The sequence below is a fragment of the Lampetra fluviatilis genome, chromosome 36 (assembly GCF_964198595.1).
Source record: "Lampetra fluviatilis chromosome 36, kcLamFluv1.1, whole genome shotgun sequence".
In the NCBI taxonomy this organism is placed as follows: Eukaryota; Metazoa; Chordata; class Hyperoartia; order Petromyzontiformes; family Petromyzontidae; genus Lampetra; species Lampetra fluviatilis.
This window is the reverse complement of record NC_136310.1, coordinates 2158118-2174952: the sequence shown is the minus strand read 5'-3', so window position 1 is coordinate 2174952 and position 16835 is coordinate 2158118. Positions and strand designations below refer to the sequence as shown.

At 46.6% G+C, this 16835-nt stretch overlaps 1 protein-coding gene across 1 annotated transcript in view; it reads right to left on the bottom strand.

Moving 5' to 3' along the window:
• The window catches only part of MEGF6 (multiple EGF like domains 6), a 276261-nt gene extending 261225 nt beyond the window's left edge, over positions 1-15036 (bottom strand). The window contains exons 1-3 of the mRNA XM_078873191.1: positions 14384-15036; positions 7914-8048; positions 5536-5645 (exon numbers count right to left, since the gene is read on the bottom strand). Of these exons, the coding sequence (XP_078729317.1) occupies positions 5536-5645; positions 7914-8048; positions 14384-14475 (337 nt within the window). The 5' untranslated portion in view covers positions 14476-15036. The remainder of the gene's footprint in view (positions 1-5535; positions 5646-7913; positions 8049-14383) is intronic.
• Positions 15037-16835: the final 1799 nt, after the last annotated feature.

Genomic DNA, 16835 nt, shown 5'->3' with positions numbered 1-16835 from the left:
CCGTGATCAATCCGCTGCTGGATGATGGCCTACCCAAGCCATCGCCGCCTCTTAGGATCCTGCAATGTCCCAATCCACCTCATACCTGCACCTGATCTGATTTAATCACTCCATCTCCCCGCGGGACAAGATCTCTCTCCGATGCGTTCCATCCCTGAACTCCAACTCTTTTATCATTTTTGACGATCGGCCATCATGACAAATATACCCATAAATGTGCTCATGTTCACACTGGGCCTTTAGCCTGGTTAGCAGTTGGATGGGTGGCCACCATGGATCTGTCAGGTGTTGTAGGCACGTGACTGCAAGGTCTGGTCAAGAGATGACAGTGTTGAGTGGCTGCTCCCTCATGTTAACTTCCTCGCCTGGTATCCAGGAGGTCGTGGGTTCGATTCCAACCATAACGCCTGCTGTTAATTTGGAGTTTGCGTGTCTCTCTCTCTCTCCCCATGGGCGTGTGGATTTTTTCCGCGTGCTCCCGTTTCTCCCTCCACATTTAGCATCAACATCACGCGTTTAGAGGACTTGACTGCTGTACATTGTCACGTGACAAGCCACTTCGTTGAGCTATCATTTGTGGCCCAGGTCGCTTCTAAAAAAGAGCTACATAGCTCAGTGGGCCTTACCTGGTAAAATAAAATAAAAATGTTTAGTTGCATGCTGTGGGCCTTGTGGTATCCTCCCAGATTCCATGCAAACTGAAATCTTATTTTTTTTATTTTTTTGCTTTTGCCATTTGGTTGACCCAGGTCACTTGCAAATTAGACGATATCCTGGCATATTGAGTTCTCACCAGGTTAAACAAAGTCAGCTTGAAACTATTGAAAACTGTTCTTGAGACTCAATGAGGCTGTCTTGTCTAATTCATTGGCATTATGCTCTCCACCAGTTTAAATGTGAACAACATAACATACATTTTGATATCTGTAATATTTTATCCATAAAGGTTACGTTTTTATTAATCATAATTTTTTTATGTAAAAATTCTTGTGTGTTACTGGTCAAATACACTTATCAGGTTATCCAATTAGGCTTCCTGACATGGCAGTTAATCAGAAACACAAACTCAGGGATATCGCTCATAACCTTTATGTTTTTTATTTATGTTCTCATGCGGTCACTGCATTTTTTCTTTCTTTCCAAAAACACAAGTTAATAGGGCATTAGTCCATTACGTGAAACATTTCACAAAGAGCTAATGTTGCATTTGTTAAGGCGGCGCGATTCTAAGAGGACTTTTATCTTTCGGCAAAGAGAATCTTGAAGTCACTAAATCACAGGCTATTACTGTGGCATGTTAAAGCCCATCGAGGTCTGCGTAGCGTGTAGCCTCAGCTGCAAACATTCAAATGCATCAACCTGGGATCTTCCTCGAAGACTGGAAACCATTATGAGGCTATTCCAGAGATCAGTAGGTCTGCGATCCCTCCCAGTTTATCGTTGACCGCCACGCACTGGCATGAGAAAACGTTTACGTCTGTCACCATACGGCTCGCCGTACCATCGCTGTGATAATCCCACTATCGCGTATGCATTAAGAGATGCTGGTGAACATGATAGGCCATTTATCCTATCATGTCTTTTGTCGGCAGGTCCATTGACCGTGCTACAAATTATTTTCCGCACATGTAAGGCAAAGATTATCTGGCCGGGTGGCGCTGTGCTAAGAGGGCCCGTCTCACAGTTGCAAGGTCACGAGTTCAAATCTCGGTCAGGGAATGACTCAGCATTTCGTCCCTTGGGGGTTCGGTAAAATTAGTACAGTTTTTTTGAGTCCCAGCATGGTGACTCAGCGGTGGAATGAGCAGCTTGTGAGTTCAAATCCAGGTTGGAGATTGATTCAGCCCATCATCTCCCCAGGGCCATAAAACGAGTACCAATTTGGGGATAAGTCGAGAGCTCTTGTCCTGTATATGGACTCGCCATAGGAACGTGGGATTTCCATCACCGACTCAGGTCTGCAAACAGGAGACGAGCAATACCTGCATGTCCAATTGGGCAGGAAATCGTTTCGACTTTTGATATCAGTCAATTGCGATTGTCTAATGGGAGACAATGGCCCCTGGTCACAGGGACATGGAATTTCCATCAAAAGTTAATGGCTGCCGACAGAAATGAGCACCCGCCACCCATGCGTGTTCTACCACGAAATGCATTTTTTTTTATTTTGGCTTGCAAATGTTTTTTATTTTCCTTTCCTTAAAAGTTTCGTTTCAAATTGTGCATGCGCTCGAACGAAGCACATGTTGTGTTAGAAATTACGCCTTCAACTTCGTGTCGTGTTGTGGATTGTTCTGAGCCCTGTGTTTTTCTACCGCGTGAGACCTGAGCCTGGGCCCAAGAAGGAGCCTCTCGTCATATTGCTGAAGTGGCTCTAATTATGACGGCGCCACGTTTTAATGCACCTCTGCTCAACTGTTTGGCCACCGTCGTGTTTACGGTCCAAACTCCAAGTGCAAGCACATGGGAACTTACGCACACCCTCGCACTCTCTCGATGATGTAATTTAGGTCATTTTACTGTACACGGCGTCGTATTTGAGAAGCATCTTGAACAAAAGATACCGCTTTTTATTTACGATTGTGCAAACCATTATTTTTTTTTTATCGAAGAGTTATTCTTGCCAAAATAATCAGTGAGAAATTCACAGTTATCAAGCTCCTGCAGTGGGGAGATATCATTGACGTAAATTTGCACTTGCAATATTTAATTGCGAACATATCTCTCTCGTAAGTAGATGTTATTTCAAGTTTCAATCATTATTGTTATTATTATTAGAAAATTCTGTGTTTTTCATTAAAATGTAACAGGTTTTACAGATTAAATACTCATTTAAAAACATGTTCTATGAAAAAGGACCATTACTTCGGTAGGATTCTTTATTAATCTATGAATTCGTTTCAGTGACCTACAAACAATGCTCGTCACATGCCAATCTGGGTTGGAACGAGCTGACTTCGGTGAAAATCCGACTTGATGTGGCGGGATTTTTTTATTCGTGCAATCATACTTGACCGGCTTCAAGCCAACGATTCACTGCACCTGAGAACCCGGTGGTTTAATAATGGACGGCCGCAATGACCACCGTGGTGAAGTATGGTAAAACAACGTCCACGTGTGACGGGATATGGTGGGATACTTTAATCCAGCAGTTGGCTGACATTTCATAATCCCCCCCCCCCCAACCCTGTCCACGCAGCGATCCAATCGGGGTCCACCACCAGTTCGTCGATTGACAGGTCACGTTTGGCAGGGTTCGGTGATGGTGTTCACACAATCTTCCGAGTTGCCTGGCCGCCGTGGAAGAGTAGACCAAAATACCCTGCAGAGGGGCTCTCTGGAGCTCCGTCCGGTGGCGGCCCTTCTGCCAGCAGTGGCGTGAGCGAGCAGTGTCGGGGCCGCTCCTTTGCCTTTCTGATGAAGAGGTGCCCACACATTTAGCTATGAAAGTCGTGGTTGGTGCACCCAAATGATACCTGGGGTTTGTCGTCGGTGCTTATGGAAGGCTACATCTAAAGCACCCGTGATCCATTTAAATTAATCCGTAAAATTTCCAGTGTGGTGCTTAATTTGCACAAACCGTATTTCTGTGGTGCTTTTGGCTCCCCGTTGCCTTCTTCTCGAAACAACAACAACCTTTTGTGCAACGTGTTCTCCGTCTTGGCGATTCTCCCACCGAACATGAGACGCTCATTAATCTATATGCCGTTGGTTTGTTCCATTGGCGTCACTTACCTTTTTGCAGTAACCATTTCCAAGCCATATTGGAGTCTATCCTACGTTTAACTGTAGATTTGCTGGAAAAGCTTTGAAAAATAAGAGTTGTATAACCTATGCTTCGCTGCCGAGAGCCATCAACAACTTTAAAGCAATGCTTTCTCACGGAACACCACGGCTGTAATATGCACGCGGAATGGTTCACATACACGCATACACTGCAGCAGGGCTTGTTTTATTTTCAAGGATCGGCTGGCTTTGCTCTGGCCATTCACTGGAAGTTGATGCAGGTGCATTCGCATTTTTCAGCTTCTTAATTTCTCTCAAAGAATTATCAATGTGTGCAGTCACAAACCATTTACATTATTTATAGTGCCTGGGTGCATGCCAGAGTGGAGCGTGGCACTGTAATCTAAACCCGGCGATCCAAGCTCAATTCTCAGCCACAGACAACATCGCGGGCAAGTGATATCCGAACTGGTCCTGAGCCCCCCTGTGATCAGCGTGGTGAAGTATGGTCAAACGACATCCACGTCTAACAGGATGTGTGGGGGCTGGGGGGGGGGACTTTCATCCAGCAGTGGATTGACAATAGGCTGCAAACTAAATCACTACACGGGGTTCTGGCGTTGTGTTTGTTGTGTGCAACATTAAGCCCATGTTATTACAAAGAGTGTGTGTTAAGGCAGCTGCTTTGCCTGTTGTCCCATGAGCCATTTAATGTGTTAATGCAACGTTCACAACAATAAACCATTAGCCAAGTTGAGCGATCGCCACATTAACCACCTGCTGCAAAAGCTGCTGTGTTAACGAGCAGACTTTGAAAGTGAAATCTGACTGTGATCATCGCCATCATAAATGTTCTCCTCCCTTCACTCAGCACCATACATTATTTTAAATGTCCATTGGTCCATTTTCATCAAGATTCACAACCATGCATTTATGGCGTGCCCCGTTGCAATGGCGCATGTGCCAGGGTTACACAGAAGATGAACAACCAAAGTCATGCAGGTAAAAGCACGCTTTGGCAAATGTACCATGTTGCATAGACAGAGACTCAAACCTGTGCTCATGTCAATGATTATATATTTACCCAGGAAAAACCTCACTGAGTCTCAGGACTCTTTTAATCAGGAGAGTCCTGGCAAGTTTTTTATTTAATTTTGCGTTTGCAGTAGTTGGCGGTGATTGCTCCGTATATTCCAACGGAGTCATTTGCGGGTCACTTTTTTAAATTTGGACCGTGACACCAGCGCAACAATTCCCTGCTCACGCGTATATGACCTCACGGGATCTTCAACGTCAACTGCGAAGCAGGTGATGCGTACTTTTTGTTTAACACATCCACATTATATTCTTGGTTCTTTCAGTAAAGTCACGTAGAAGGGAAATAATAGTGTGTGTCTTATATTTTATATTTATATTATTGTATTATTTCCCTTATACGTGACTTTACCGAAAGAACCAAGAATATGAATCCCTGCAGTCACGAAAGCTTCAAATAAAAAAATTAAACATCCACATTGGTTATGACCGGGGCGGGCCGCTGGACTCGAACCGCGAACCTCTGCAACGGGCGGCGAACTCGCCGCCGCTTGGGCCGCGTCACCACCGCAACCGCACGAATTGTGACTTTGCCGCGGCCCGCAGTGGAGGAAGGTTGAGGGCAACACGTGCCTCCGGAGCGAAGCGGCCGTTCATAATGACTCTGGGCTGCACGCAGCAAACCCACGACGGGTGTGACCTCCAAGCGCTCAGGTCGCTCGTGCGTGGAGCTGAACTCGCGGACGCGGCGCGAATCCGGAGCGAGACACTTACGGTTGAGGCAGCCGGCGTGTCCGCTGAGCTGGGACCAGCCTGGGCAGCACTTGGGCACCGACTGGTACTCCATGGTGTACACCTGCCGGTTGGCTGTGAAGTACGCAGTCCTGCAAGCACAGGGAGAAAGGGGTCCAGGCGATCGGCGATAGCCACGTGCATTTGCCTGCGCGTCTATTCGTGTGTAGTTAACATGGGGAGTGGTAGCATCACGGTTAGCACGTTGATTCCCGCTAATGGCGAACATCAATGACGATTATCTGAACTGGTTATGGGCCTACCCTAGGTCTGCCTCAAATGAGTACCTTCTGCAGTATGTGAACATCGCCACTAGGGAGACAAAGGCGGCTGGGCGTGGTGTTGGCCACCCACCCCCCTTAATAGGTGCTCGCAAACGGCACTTGCCTCAATAGTCTGTTAAGGCTATCCGGGGGATCTTTGTCTGTATTAATGCATGGAGCTGTAGTGTAGTGATTAGTGGACAGCGCTCTGAACCCGGTGGCCTGAGTTTGATTCCAGGCCACGGCTAAGAAGGACGGTGATTATCTGAGCTGGTGCTTCCTGGGTGGGCCTCCCCCCTGGGTTGTTTCAGCCTTAAACGAGTACCTGGGGAGACTGCAGAGCTGCAATTTTGCCATGCGATGTATGTTGTATGTGGATGATAATGAACTCATGGTTCGGGATTATTTAAATTGCATCACTGTACGTATGAATGATTGGTCGCTTTGCTCAATGTTTACATTTTGGTTTCCTAAATGTGACATAAAGAAATGTGTTTTATTTGTTTATGAAAGATTTTACAATTCTCTGTATGCAGTCATTGTGCTGGCATTAACGTGGAAAGCCTTATTTAAACAATTCAGTCTTAACGTTTTAGTGGACATTAGAGTGCCTCAAAAGTAATGGCATGTATATATATATTTTATTGATGTCTTGATGTAATATTTTCTTTAGCTCGCAAACGGATTAGTTTTTTTACTAAACCAATCTATTGTGATTTGATCAATTCAAGAACTGCTAATTCATACAATGCTATGTCACCCCAATATTCCGATTCCTCGACTAATTCCCAATCTTGATTCCAAATCTGCAACGATCAACCTCGCAATCTGAAAGATCTTCCATAGGCACAGTTATGCATACCTCTTCCCTCTCATCTCACTCTACTCCCCCCCCCCCTACACATTCCCCTATAACTCCCCTCTCGTGCCACTCTACTCCCCTTCACGAACTCTCCTACCTCTCCCCTCTCATCTCACTCTACTCCCCTCCACGACCTTTCTGCTCGAGTAACCAAGGCGTTCTGTGGAAGCCCAAAGTCAATCTTCTCTCGGTTGGAGGTCGCTTCTTCACCTTCGCTGCTCCCGTCATCTGGAACTCCCTCCCACCCTTGCTGGCATGCAAAGCATTGTGACAGCACAAGGTACTATTTTTACTCGGGGCTAGTACTAGAGGAGAATGCATTATGCTTCCCAGGAGCACCGTGTTCTCATTGAATATCAGAGCCTGCGAATCATCCATTTGTAAAAGCAGAAGTTTAATTGCGATCCATTCTGCAATGCAATCAAACAAACGGTGGCCCACGAAACGATCGTACTGCGTTTACATTCTGAAGTGTATTGCACGAATGCAAGTAATTCCGCTACATTGCGCGCTCGGAAAAAAAAACTGATCAAATTATATCCGCTAATGTGCTTCTTTCCATTTTTACCCTGCTGTGAGATCTTTTTTCTTTTCATAATCTAATGTGTTTGTGAACACACGGAACACGACTTCACAGTGTGGTAGCTGTGGGTCTTTGTTTTCTTTGCGTGCGATTCATTTTGGAATCTGTTCTCATATGGCCGGTGGGGACTCTTATTGGCAACATCTATACGTTCCTGCCGGGGTCAGCGAGCGAGCCGGGGAGTGGCGTCGGGAGTAGCCATGGTGGCGTGCCTTCAGTCCAGAGCAGTGGAGATTAGGGTTAGTGGATCACTGCAATGATGTTGCAGAAACTCCCTTGCCTGTCGACATCGAGGAGGTGCCGTGCCCTGGTTTGCCAGGAGAAGGCAGTACAGTAATAACGTGGGCTCGATCTTTTGTTCCGTCGGTATGGGATACAGCGTTTCCCCCTTGCATGCACGTAAACACTCAATCATTTGCTGAAAAACACCTTCATATATCAATGAATGCAGAGCTTGGCCAATTGTTGGCTCACCAGGGTGGCTGCCTTCCTGTTTGTCTGTGGCTCCTTGCACCTCTTGAGTTCTTTCTCTCCCGCTCTACGAGAGTGAGCGAGAGAGAGAGAGAGAACTCAGAATTCTACGCACTACGGATAAGGGGCAGCAGGTTGCAGGCGTGGCCATGCGCTAGCAATGACGAGGGGAGGACCTCACCTTCTCTCGTAGCCGACGCACCAGCGCTGGCCGCCGCAGCCCTGCTTCCACACCTTGACCATGTGCGTGAAGGCCTGCACGCACGGCTGCCTGTGGGTCACCACCATCAGCTGCTGCTCGGAGCACACGTTGGGCCTGGCGTTGGCGGTGGGAGAGGGCGCAAACGGGTCAAAGACGCGCACGAGCACACTGCGTTTACGTGCAAAAAACGCAGCGTGCCGGATCTCGCGATCCACGAGGTCTCCGGTTCCATTCGACCTCTCGGCACGGCGGTTGAAGCAACCGTGCACACATCCATCCAGAAGTGGAAATGTATAGGCCACAGGCAGTTGATTGGTAGGTCACGTGCGGTGGGGTAAATCGTGAGTTCTCTCGCCTCTTCCAAGGCGTCTTGCCCACGGTATAAGGGCACTTTAAGCTCCATCTTAGCAGATACCCTATCGCCAGCAGTGGCACGAGTCAGAAACCGCAGGGCTGCACCGTTATCTTCCATCCATGGGCGCACCCACATACCCATACCCCCCATGTTGACGCACATTCATACACACGTACAAATGCAGATACATATGCGCTCTGCAAAGTTAAGTGAAAATACGAAAGTCAAAGTGTTTTATTGATCCAATGAGCATTGGCCCGCTGTTCATCTCATGTTGGCAGCTCTGAGCCAGGGGTGGAGATTCCACACGGGTTGAAGAGAGGCGAGCGAGCGAGTGCATCAGTGAATACCGTTCATTGCCCACAGCATGGTGCTTGTTTTGATCGACTTCCGAGGCACGAAGGGCTAAAGAGTCAAAGCCCATCCGGTATTTAAACACACGGCACATACAACGAGAGCCTCCTCAATGAGGGCCGCGCACTCCAACTGCGATCATGCAGCATGCACAAGATGGGAAATACGTGTGTGCATGCCATGGATTGCCTCGCACACACACACACAAACGCGCGCACACACACACACACAAACGCGCGCATACCGTGTTATCTGTGCAATGTTGTAGGATCCGTTTAGGAGTAGATTGGCAAGAGAAGCAAAATGATTGTCATTTTCCATTATAATAATGAGCCATTCACAATGTCTCAAGGCGCCAAATACAAAAAGAATGTTTTTTTTATTTTCGTCCATTCTCACAGAATACCATTCAAGCACTGTAAAAATATATCTGAGTTTTGGAACATTGGGACATGGAAATTGAGCATAACCAAACGTATATTTTGTCAAAGCATCGTTCAGGCAGTTTAGCAGTTATGTACAGACGCAGCAAAGTTTTCTCTCTCCCTCTCCCAGCAGAAACTTTAAGCCAGGAAGCAGATTTCAAAATACTTTAAATCCCAGAGGAGACATCGCGCACACATGCAAGCAAATTATATTTTGTGTTAAAGTTATTAATTTGTTTGTAGATGAATGACGTTCTACAGTGTTGTCTCCTGATTGGTAGAATGTTGTGTCACACCAGTAAGACTACCACCATATCATGTGCACCGTAACCATTTGTATTTTTTTTTATTTACGGTTAAACATTTTGCAATCTTGTATTTATTCATGGGTTACTGTATATATATAGCTGGGTGATGGGTCCCTGCTTGGATTTTTGGTTAAAATAATCCAGATTCTTCAGCAGTGACAACAACAGAGTGAGGGTTAATTTCCCAATAATAGAGACATTGGACCCAATGCATTTGCAGGTCACAGTTGTGATAAGTTTTGGACTCGGGCCCTCTTGCCTGCCCGTGTGATCATTCCCACACGCCGAGTTGCATACTCACAAAGGTGCAGCGGTTTCATTCCCTCTCTCTCTCTGACGAACAATCAGACAATCATGTCCATTGCCAGCACACTGGATATACGCTAAGCACATTTGTACGTGAAAATTATCAATTTTCAAGATATAACCAGAGGAATGATGGAATGTATACCTCCCCCCCTTCCCGCAATCCCCTTCCAGGTATTAACATTAACTCAGGGACCATGACTTACAAAAAGAAAAAGAGACAGCAGCTCTCCCATACTAAATTTAAACGAGTCTCCCTTGATAGACGAACCTTTTCACAAGTGCAGAACCGTAGATCAGAGCGGCAGCTTGCCTTGATCATTACTGTTCCCCGCTGGTTTCGTTATTGTCAGCCGGGCTTGGCTTGCAGTTAAACATTTTACCAAATGTTTGCTGTAACACTTGCTGTTAATGACACGTGCATATGCCGAACCCACGAAAACGATCGTGTGATGACCAATAGATCAAGAGATCCCCACTTGTTATCGCAAGTTGGGGATCCCCAATGTATTAAACGGTCGTTAGATATAAATCTACAGATGCCCAAATGTTAAAATGTTTTCCGCTTGCTTTAACCATGGGCTAAAATAAACGGAGCATTAAAACCCAGGGAGTAACTCGTCATCATCGGCAGCCATGGTCAATCCACGGCTGTATGAAGAGCTCCCAAAAAAACACTGCCACCTATCACATTTCTGCGACGTAACAAACCAACAGCACAAACGGCTGATGCCATCGCTCCATCTCCGCGCAGCCGATGTCGTCTCGGATGCATTCCATTCCTTGGCCGTTTCTCCATCATTATTCTCATTATTCTTGGCCATCTGCCGTTCACCCCCTTTTCGCGATGTCCTGCCCGAGCGCTTTCATTTTGGTAACAGTTTGAACGACGTCGTTCACCTGCATGTGTTCTTGGATCCACGTGTTCCTCTGGCTGTCTATACATGTAATTCCCAGCATGCATCTCTTCATGCTTCTTCGTGGACTTTTCAGTTTGTATTTCTGCGTGATTTTTTTACTCCCATCCTATGAATGCATCCGACGGTAATGTAAAGTAAAAAAAAAATATTGTTAATTATACCGAATATGAATGGGTAAATGACTCACGTGGCATTTACAGCTCTAATAACTTTAAAGGTCCTGGTAAATTGTGGTATTTGGAAATGTATTTCCATACTTATTTATATATATGATTTAATGAAACCCAGGACATTAGCATACATTACATGTGATTAATGAGCATTTCGTCGTAAGATAAATAACCCCCTGGTTTCAGTAGGGAAGCAATCCTGCGAGATCGTTAAAAGGCGTGCAGGGATGCTCCCTCCCAGCGGCAAGTGTTGGGGGCGGAGGTGTGACGAGGCATCATCGAATAACACCGATCGCGTGCAACAATCGCCGTTCGATATATATCGTGCACGTAATGGAATTGTGACAATTCATCAAATGTATTCGAGGAAATGGGCAAGGGTGGCGGGGAGGGAGAGGAAAGGGGGGGGGGGCATTGAGGAGGGAGGTTAATTCTTACAACTCTGGGATGCATCTTCTTGGTTCTTTCGGTAAAGTCACGTAGAAGGGAAGTAATACAATAATAAAAATAAAACATAATAAAATAATTATCACGACGTTTCGGCCACAACGCAAGCAGCCGTCCTCAGGTGAAGACCAGGTCTGTCGGGGAGACAGCGTCTGAATGATAGACATGGTTTTCACCTGAGGACGGCTGCTTGCGTTGTGGCCGAAACGTCGTGAGAATGATTTTATTATATTTTATTTTTATTATTGTATTACTTCCCTTCTACGTGACTTTACCGAAAGAACCAAGAAGATTAATCCCTGCAGTCACGAAAGCTTTAAATCGAAATTTAACTCTGGGATGCACAAATTTAACACGTTTCGTCACTCCACTGCTTGATCCAGGCGTCCTCATGTCTCGTCGACCGTGCGTCGTCGCAGCGCTGATCAGCAGTGCGCGTTGGAGGAAGTCCTCTGTGTGCCCAGGGATCGGTTTAGGAATTCACGCGCCGCCGATGTTAACCGTCGCTGGGAATTGAACTCGAGTCGCTGGGTTCATATCGCAGCAGGCTGGATCGCTCACGGGACAGCCCCCCCCCCCATCCACTTGCCATCACCGTGTAGCTCTGTAATACTGAAGATAGTTGAAAAAAAAAACGTTTAAACGAGGGCAGAGGCAAGCTGTGCGTGGTAGGGAGCACGCATTCCCATTGTGTGTCCAGACTCATGATGAGGGAATTGCGTTTGAGCTGCGCGTTAGGTAAACAATTAAACGTCTGGTTTCCGATGGCGTTCGTGGTGTTTAGTTTGATTGGGGTGGGGGGCGGTGGAGTGGGGTAACTCCGTTTGATGTCACGGCTTTCCCACTCCACCATGACCAATTGATCCCAGTTGTCTCATCGCACTGCAGCGCTGGACTGGTAAACATACACACACACAGTCAGAACGTGTGTCCTCTGGTGTGTGCTGCCAGACGTGCAGTTTCCTACGTAATAATTATAAATGTCATCCACCGGCGCACGACCGTCCAACCACTCTCACGTCTGTCCATTCCTCCGAAGTAACGCTGCAGCGTGTGTCTGCCGTGCCCTGTACGGCAATCATTCTCACCCCCGTCGTTGTGTGTGTGGGTTAAGTCGGAACGACTGGAAGAACACATGACAGGTCTCTCAAATTGCCTCTCAAAAGGATGGAACCCTCCCCCCCCGTAAGTAAGAAAACGAATACACACAGCACGCATATGAATCTGCGCGTAACGCCGTTATGAATAAATTGCACGGTTAAACACGTGTAAAATGTCCCCCTGATCAATAAGCTTACTGTGGGTGGCGTGGGTGTCAGGACATCGCCAGCATGCTTAGAGATGTCTACGAGACACACCCACAACATTTTTGGAAGTAAAAAAAATATTGTATTTTTCAGAATGTGTTTTTTTCCCCTCTCCCTTCAACGAGGTGATGATTATAAACGGTGACCATGCCGATGACAGAACCATTAAGTGCACGCACGAACAGTAAAGTAGTTCCAGTACCGAGTCGGTAGCCACCGGTTGTCTATACTGCATGTAATTATAGTGCAGAAGAACTCCGCTTATCCGTGACAAAGTCGGGGTGTGAATTTCGCAGATCATATCTGTGATCTGATAATCACAGGGGGGAAATGTTTTGATAGTAGAACACTGGCAACTTCTAAAGAGTGGTTGTGCCTCTGATTTTCACTGTTTCGATACAAACATTGTGCGTATCTGAATACTGTGAATAGCGGATCTTTTTTCTCTCTCGGAGCAATGTAATTTGCACGTGGACATCTGCTGTACTAACATGATTAACATTAACATTATACAAACGAAATGAAAAAGAGGTCACTTGGAACCAGTGCTGGATGAAGCTAGTGCGGAGCCTGTAGCATATGTTTAAAGGGGCCCTATATAAAATAAAAACATTAATATTAAACACACATGTTTTACTTGCATCGTAAAGTAATTGTATTTTTTTTTAATTTGCTATACAGCCCGATAATACGACAAACCGCTAACTTTAAACACCGGGTCGTTCATACAAGTCGAAGGCAGTATAGCACTATAGTAATAGAGCAAGTGCAGAATTACTGAAACAGAATTGATAGCTTGAAAGCATTTAGCGCGGGGCCCTTGAAAGTGCGGGGCCCGTAGCTACATATGCAGCAACTTTTGCTACTCGGATAATCCGGCACTGCTTGGAACTGAGAAGGGCAACACGTCCATTCCTCATCATCATCATCATCAGCCACGGTCAATCAATCCACTGCTGGACGAAGACCACCAAAAATCTCCACCACATCTCGCGATCCTGCGATGCAATGAATCCACCCAGCACCGGCCACATGGGCTGATTTCATCGCTCCATCTCCTCAATATGACGTCCTCTGGGACAAGTCCCATTCGTTGGATACTGAGACATCGTTAATTACCCTTGGCCATCGGGCGTCACCACGTGTGCGCCATGACGTGTCCTGTCCCAGCAGTTTCACTGATGTCGTGAGGTCTGCGTGCGTTCTCTAATCACCGTGTTCCTCTCTCTGGTTCTCAGTGTAATTGCAAGCGCGCATCTCTCTCTCCCTTGCACGCGTCCGAAGGGACTTTCGCAGTTTTGTGTCAACGCGTTCTAACGAACCACCCGAAGTGGATTCTGGACGTAAACTTTGCACGTGACGTTTTAAAGACCCGGGAAGCCTAACACAGTACAGTTTCAATAATCATTGACGAAAAGCGTGAACTCGCGAAACTTGAGATAAGTTCCACATCAAGGTACAAGTCAATAAAACCACTCAAATGAGGCCACCACACACATACACACCATGCGTGGGCGGGTGTAGCGGTAGTGTAAGTGGGTTATCGAACTGCGCTACGAAATCTGGCGACCCGAGTTCGATTCCTCCTCACGGCCAACACCAGTGACGATTGTCTGAACTGGTCCTGGACATCCCCCTAGGTCGACTCAGCCTCAATTGAGTACCTGGTGCGATGTGTAAAAAAAATAAACATCGCCACTGGGGAGATCAAAGGTGACCCGGGCGTAGTGCTGTCCACCCACACCCTTCATAGGGTGCTACTCACAAACGACACTTTCCCCGACAGTCTGTTACAGGCTATACACGGGGGGGGGGGGGGGGATCATCTTGTCTTCGTAGAGTGCACACAATACGTACATTCCAACCTGGAGTCCCGTCCCGTGCGCCGAGGCTGCGCGAGACACCAAGACTTGCAGGAAGAGGAGTAGGAACTCGGGTTGCCGCCGCATCTTGATGCCTGCCGGTCGGAGTCGAAGTTGTAATCCACCCCGGGACTTGCCGCCACGTGCGTCGACTCTTCCCGTGAATGTGTAGCCCAGCTGGGAGGGCAGCTCGAGCAGACCCGGGGACAACTCGCTTTCAAACGATTCGAGAAATGTTCATTCAACTCTTGACGCAACTTTGATAACTTGTGTATCGGGACAAACCGGTTGCTGATAGGGTTTGCAGGACTGATGAGCTGGGGGATCTTCAACATGTACCAAGATTATGCGCTCGCGTGCGTGCGTGTGTCCACGTGTGTGCACCCGTGTGTGTGTGTGTGTACACGTGAGCGCACGCGTGTGTAAATATGTGTGTTTGTGAGAGAGAGGCAGAGAGTGAGGGCAATAGAATGGGTCGATAGTCCTGTTTGTCCCGAGCACAGAAGCAGCCGCGGCAGCAGCCGACGTAAGGAAGAGGCTCTTGTCCTGTGTGTGTGTGCCTCTGTTGCACGCATGCAATGAATTAGGTCTGAGTGTGATTACTGTGAACAGCAGCAGCAGCAGCCCTCCTTCCAAACTCCCGGTGGGTTCGGGTGGGTGGGTGGTGTTAAGTGCAGGGACTTGGGGGGGGGGAGAGACCTCAAAAGGGAGGGCAGTCAAATAGCATTTGAGAAGTTTGCGTTGGAGGGGGTGGAGCGACGACCGTAAAAGTTTAAAACCCCCGAGTAGGAGCGTCAGAGGGAGCGCAACTTTTGAAAGAGATTTTTTTTTGTGGGCGGAGAGTGAAAAAAAAACGCCTTAAACAAGGAACTCTAAACGAAACAAAAACTCTGTTGGGAACATTGGATGCCCACTGAAAGATGCTTAGTGTATCTGAGACGGTGTGAATATAAATTAATGTTCTGTGTAAAAGCAACATTTGAGGCTTTTATTTTGTATTTACATTTTTTTGCAAAATAAACATAAAAAATTTTGTCTTTTAGAAGGTGTGCTAATTCGCCGTGTGCTGGAATTACTTGTTTAATTCGTGAAAAGACATCGTTCACAATTGGAGCATGAATGGACCAAATAAGGTTTACAAACGTAACGTTTGCAAAGCTTGTGTTAAACTTAATCACTCTAAAGCAGGCAGAAATCGTCAACTAGGCAACCTCTCTCCTACTCATTTCTGTCGCACTTTATCCACCCGGATTGAAAATTATCAAAGAAAAATTGGGCACATTTTGAAAGCAAAAACAACGTATACAACCATGGTTGCTAAGACCTTTCTCCATAAGCTCGCATTGTAACCACTTCAGTGTCTCCTGTATCTCTCCGTCTGCTGCTCTCTCGCTGTTTTGAACATAACTCGGCCACTATTCCTGAGCCAGATTTGAATCCATGAACGCAGCGCATCCCCGCACCACATACTGGCAGTGGGCTTTAGATGACCATACTTCACCACACACTGGTTCAGTGCTGACCGGTGAGTGCCGGGTGCATAGACGTGGGGGTAATGAGTGCAGTACAACAATGGATGTTTTGCGGCACCGCCCTCTGCTAACCACCACGTTGTCCACACGTTGTATTCGTGCCATCGTCATAATGTCCACACGTGGTGGTGAAGCTGCTGCCATGGGGTGGTGTTGAGGCTCGGGTTCTTCACTACGAAGCCTGAACTTGTAGACAACAATGCACCCCGTTTAGAAAGGTACGGCAAGTAGGGTTTGTTTTTGCCTCGTCCATACAGAGTTGAAAGTGTTTTCACCATCACACCAACATCCTTCAGAATTGTAAGGGAACACCTTTCAAAACGTAACCCTGGACACTTATGAAGGCTTCACGCGAAACAAATAAATCGTGATTGCCAAGGCAGTACAAAATCATTCCTCGTAATCGCGTTGATGTGGGGCAGAAACATCGCATATTTTTTTTGCCACTCGCTTATCCGTGAATTATATTTTAATTTAATATTTTTTTTTCATCTACAACGTAAGGCTCACTGAGCTGTGTAGATCTTATTTTCAGAAGCGACCTGGCCACAAATTATAACTCAACGAAGTGGCTTATAATGTTGACATTTATAGCAGCCAAATATTCACTCCTCTTATCTGCGGGGGAAAAGTGTGAATAATAGGAAGAATATAGCTGCAGATAATCGAAGGTTTTTGTTTTCAGAGCCTACAGGTCCCGTGTATAATAGGGCCACGGGTAATACATCTGTCATAAGACATCCCTGACAACAAAAAACCTGCATAGCTTCTCGGATTTATCCAGCATAAATAGAGAGGAGTTATGTTGTGTGTTAGCTAAATAGGCTGCCTCTCAAAGTAACACGATGGCATGCGCGGTGTTGTAAACTAACATTTTGAATAATGACACTTCCTTAGGCCCGAGTGAGAGAAAGT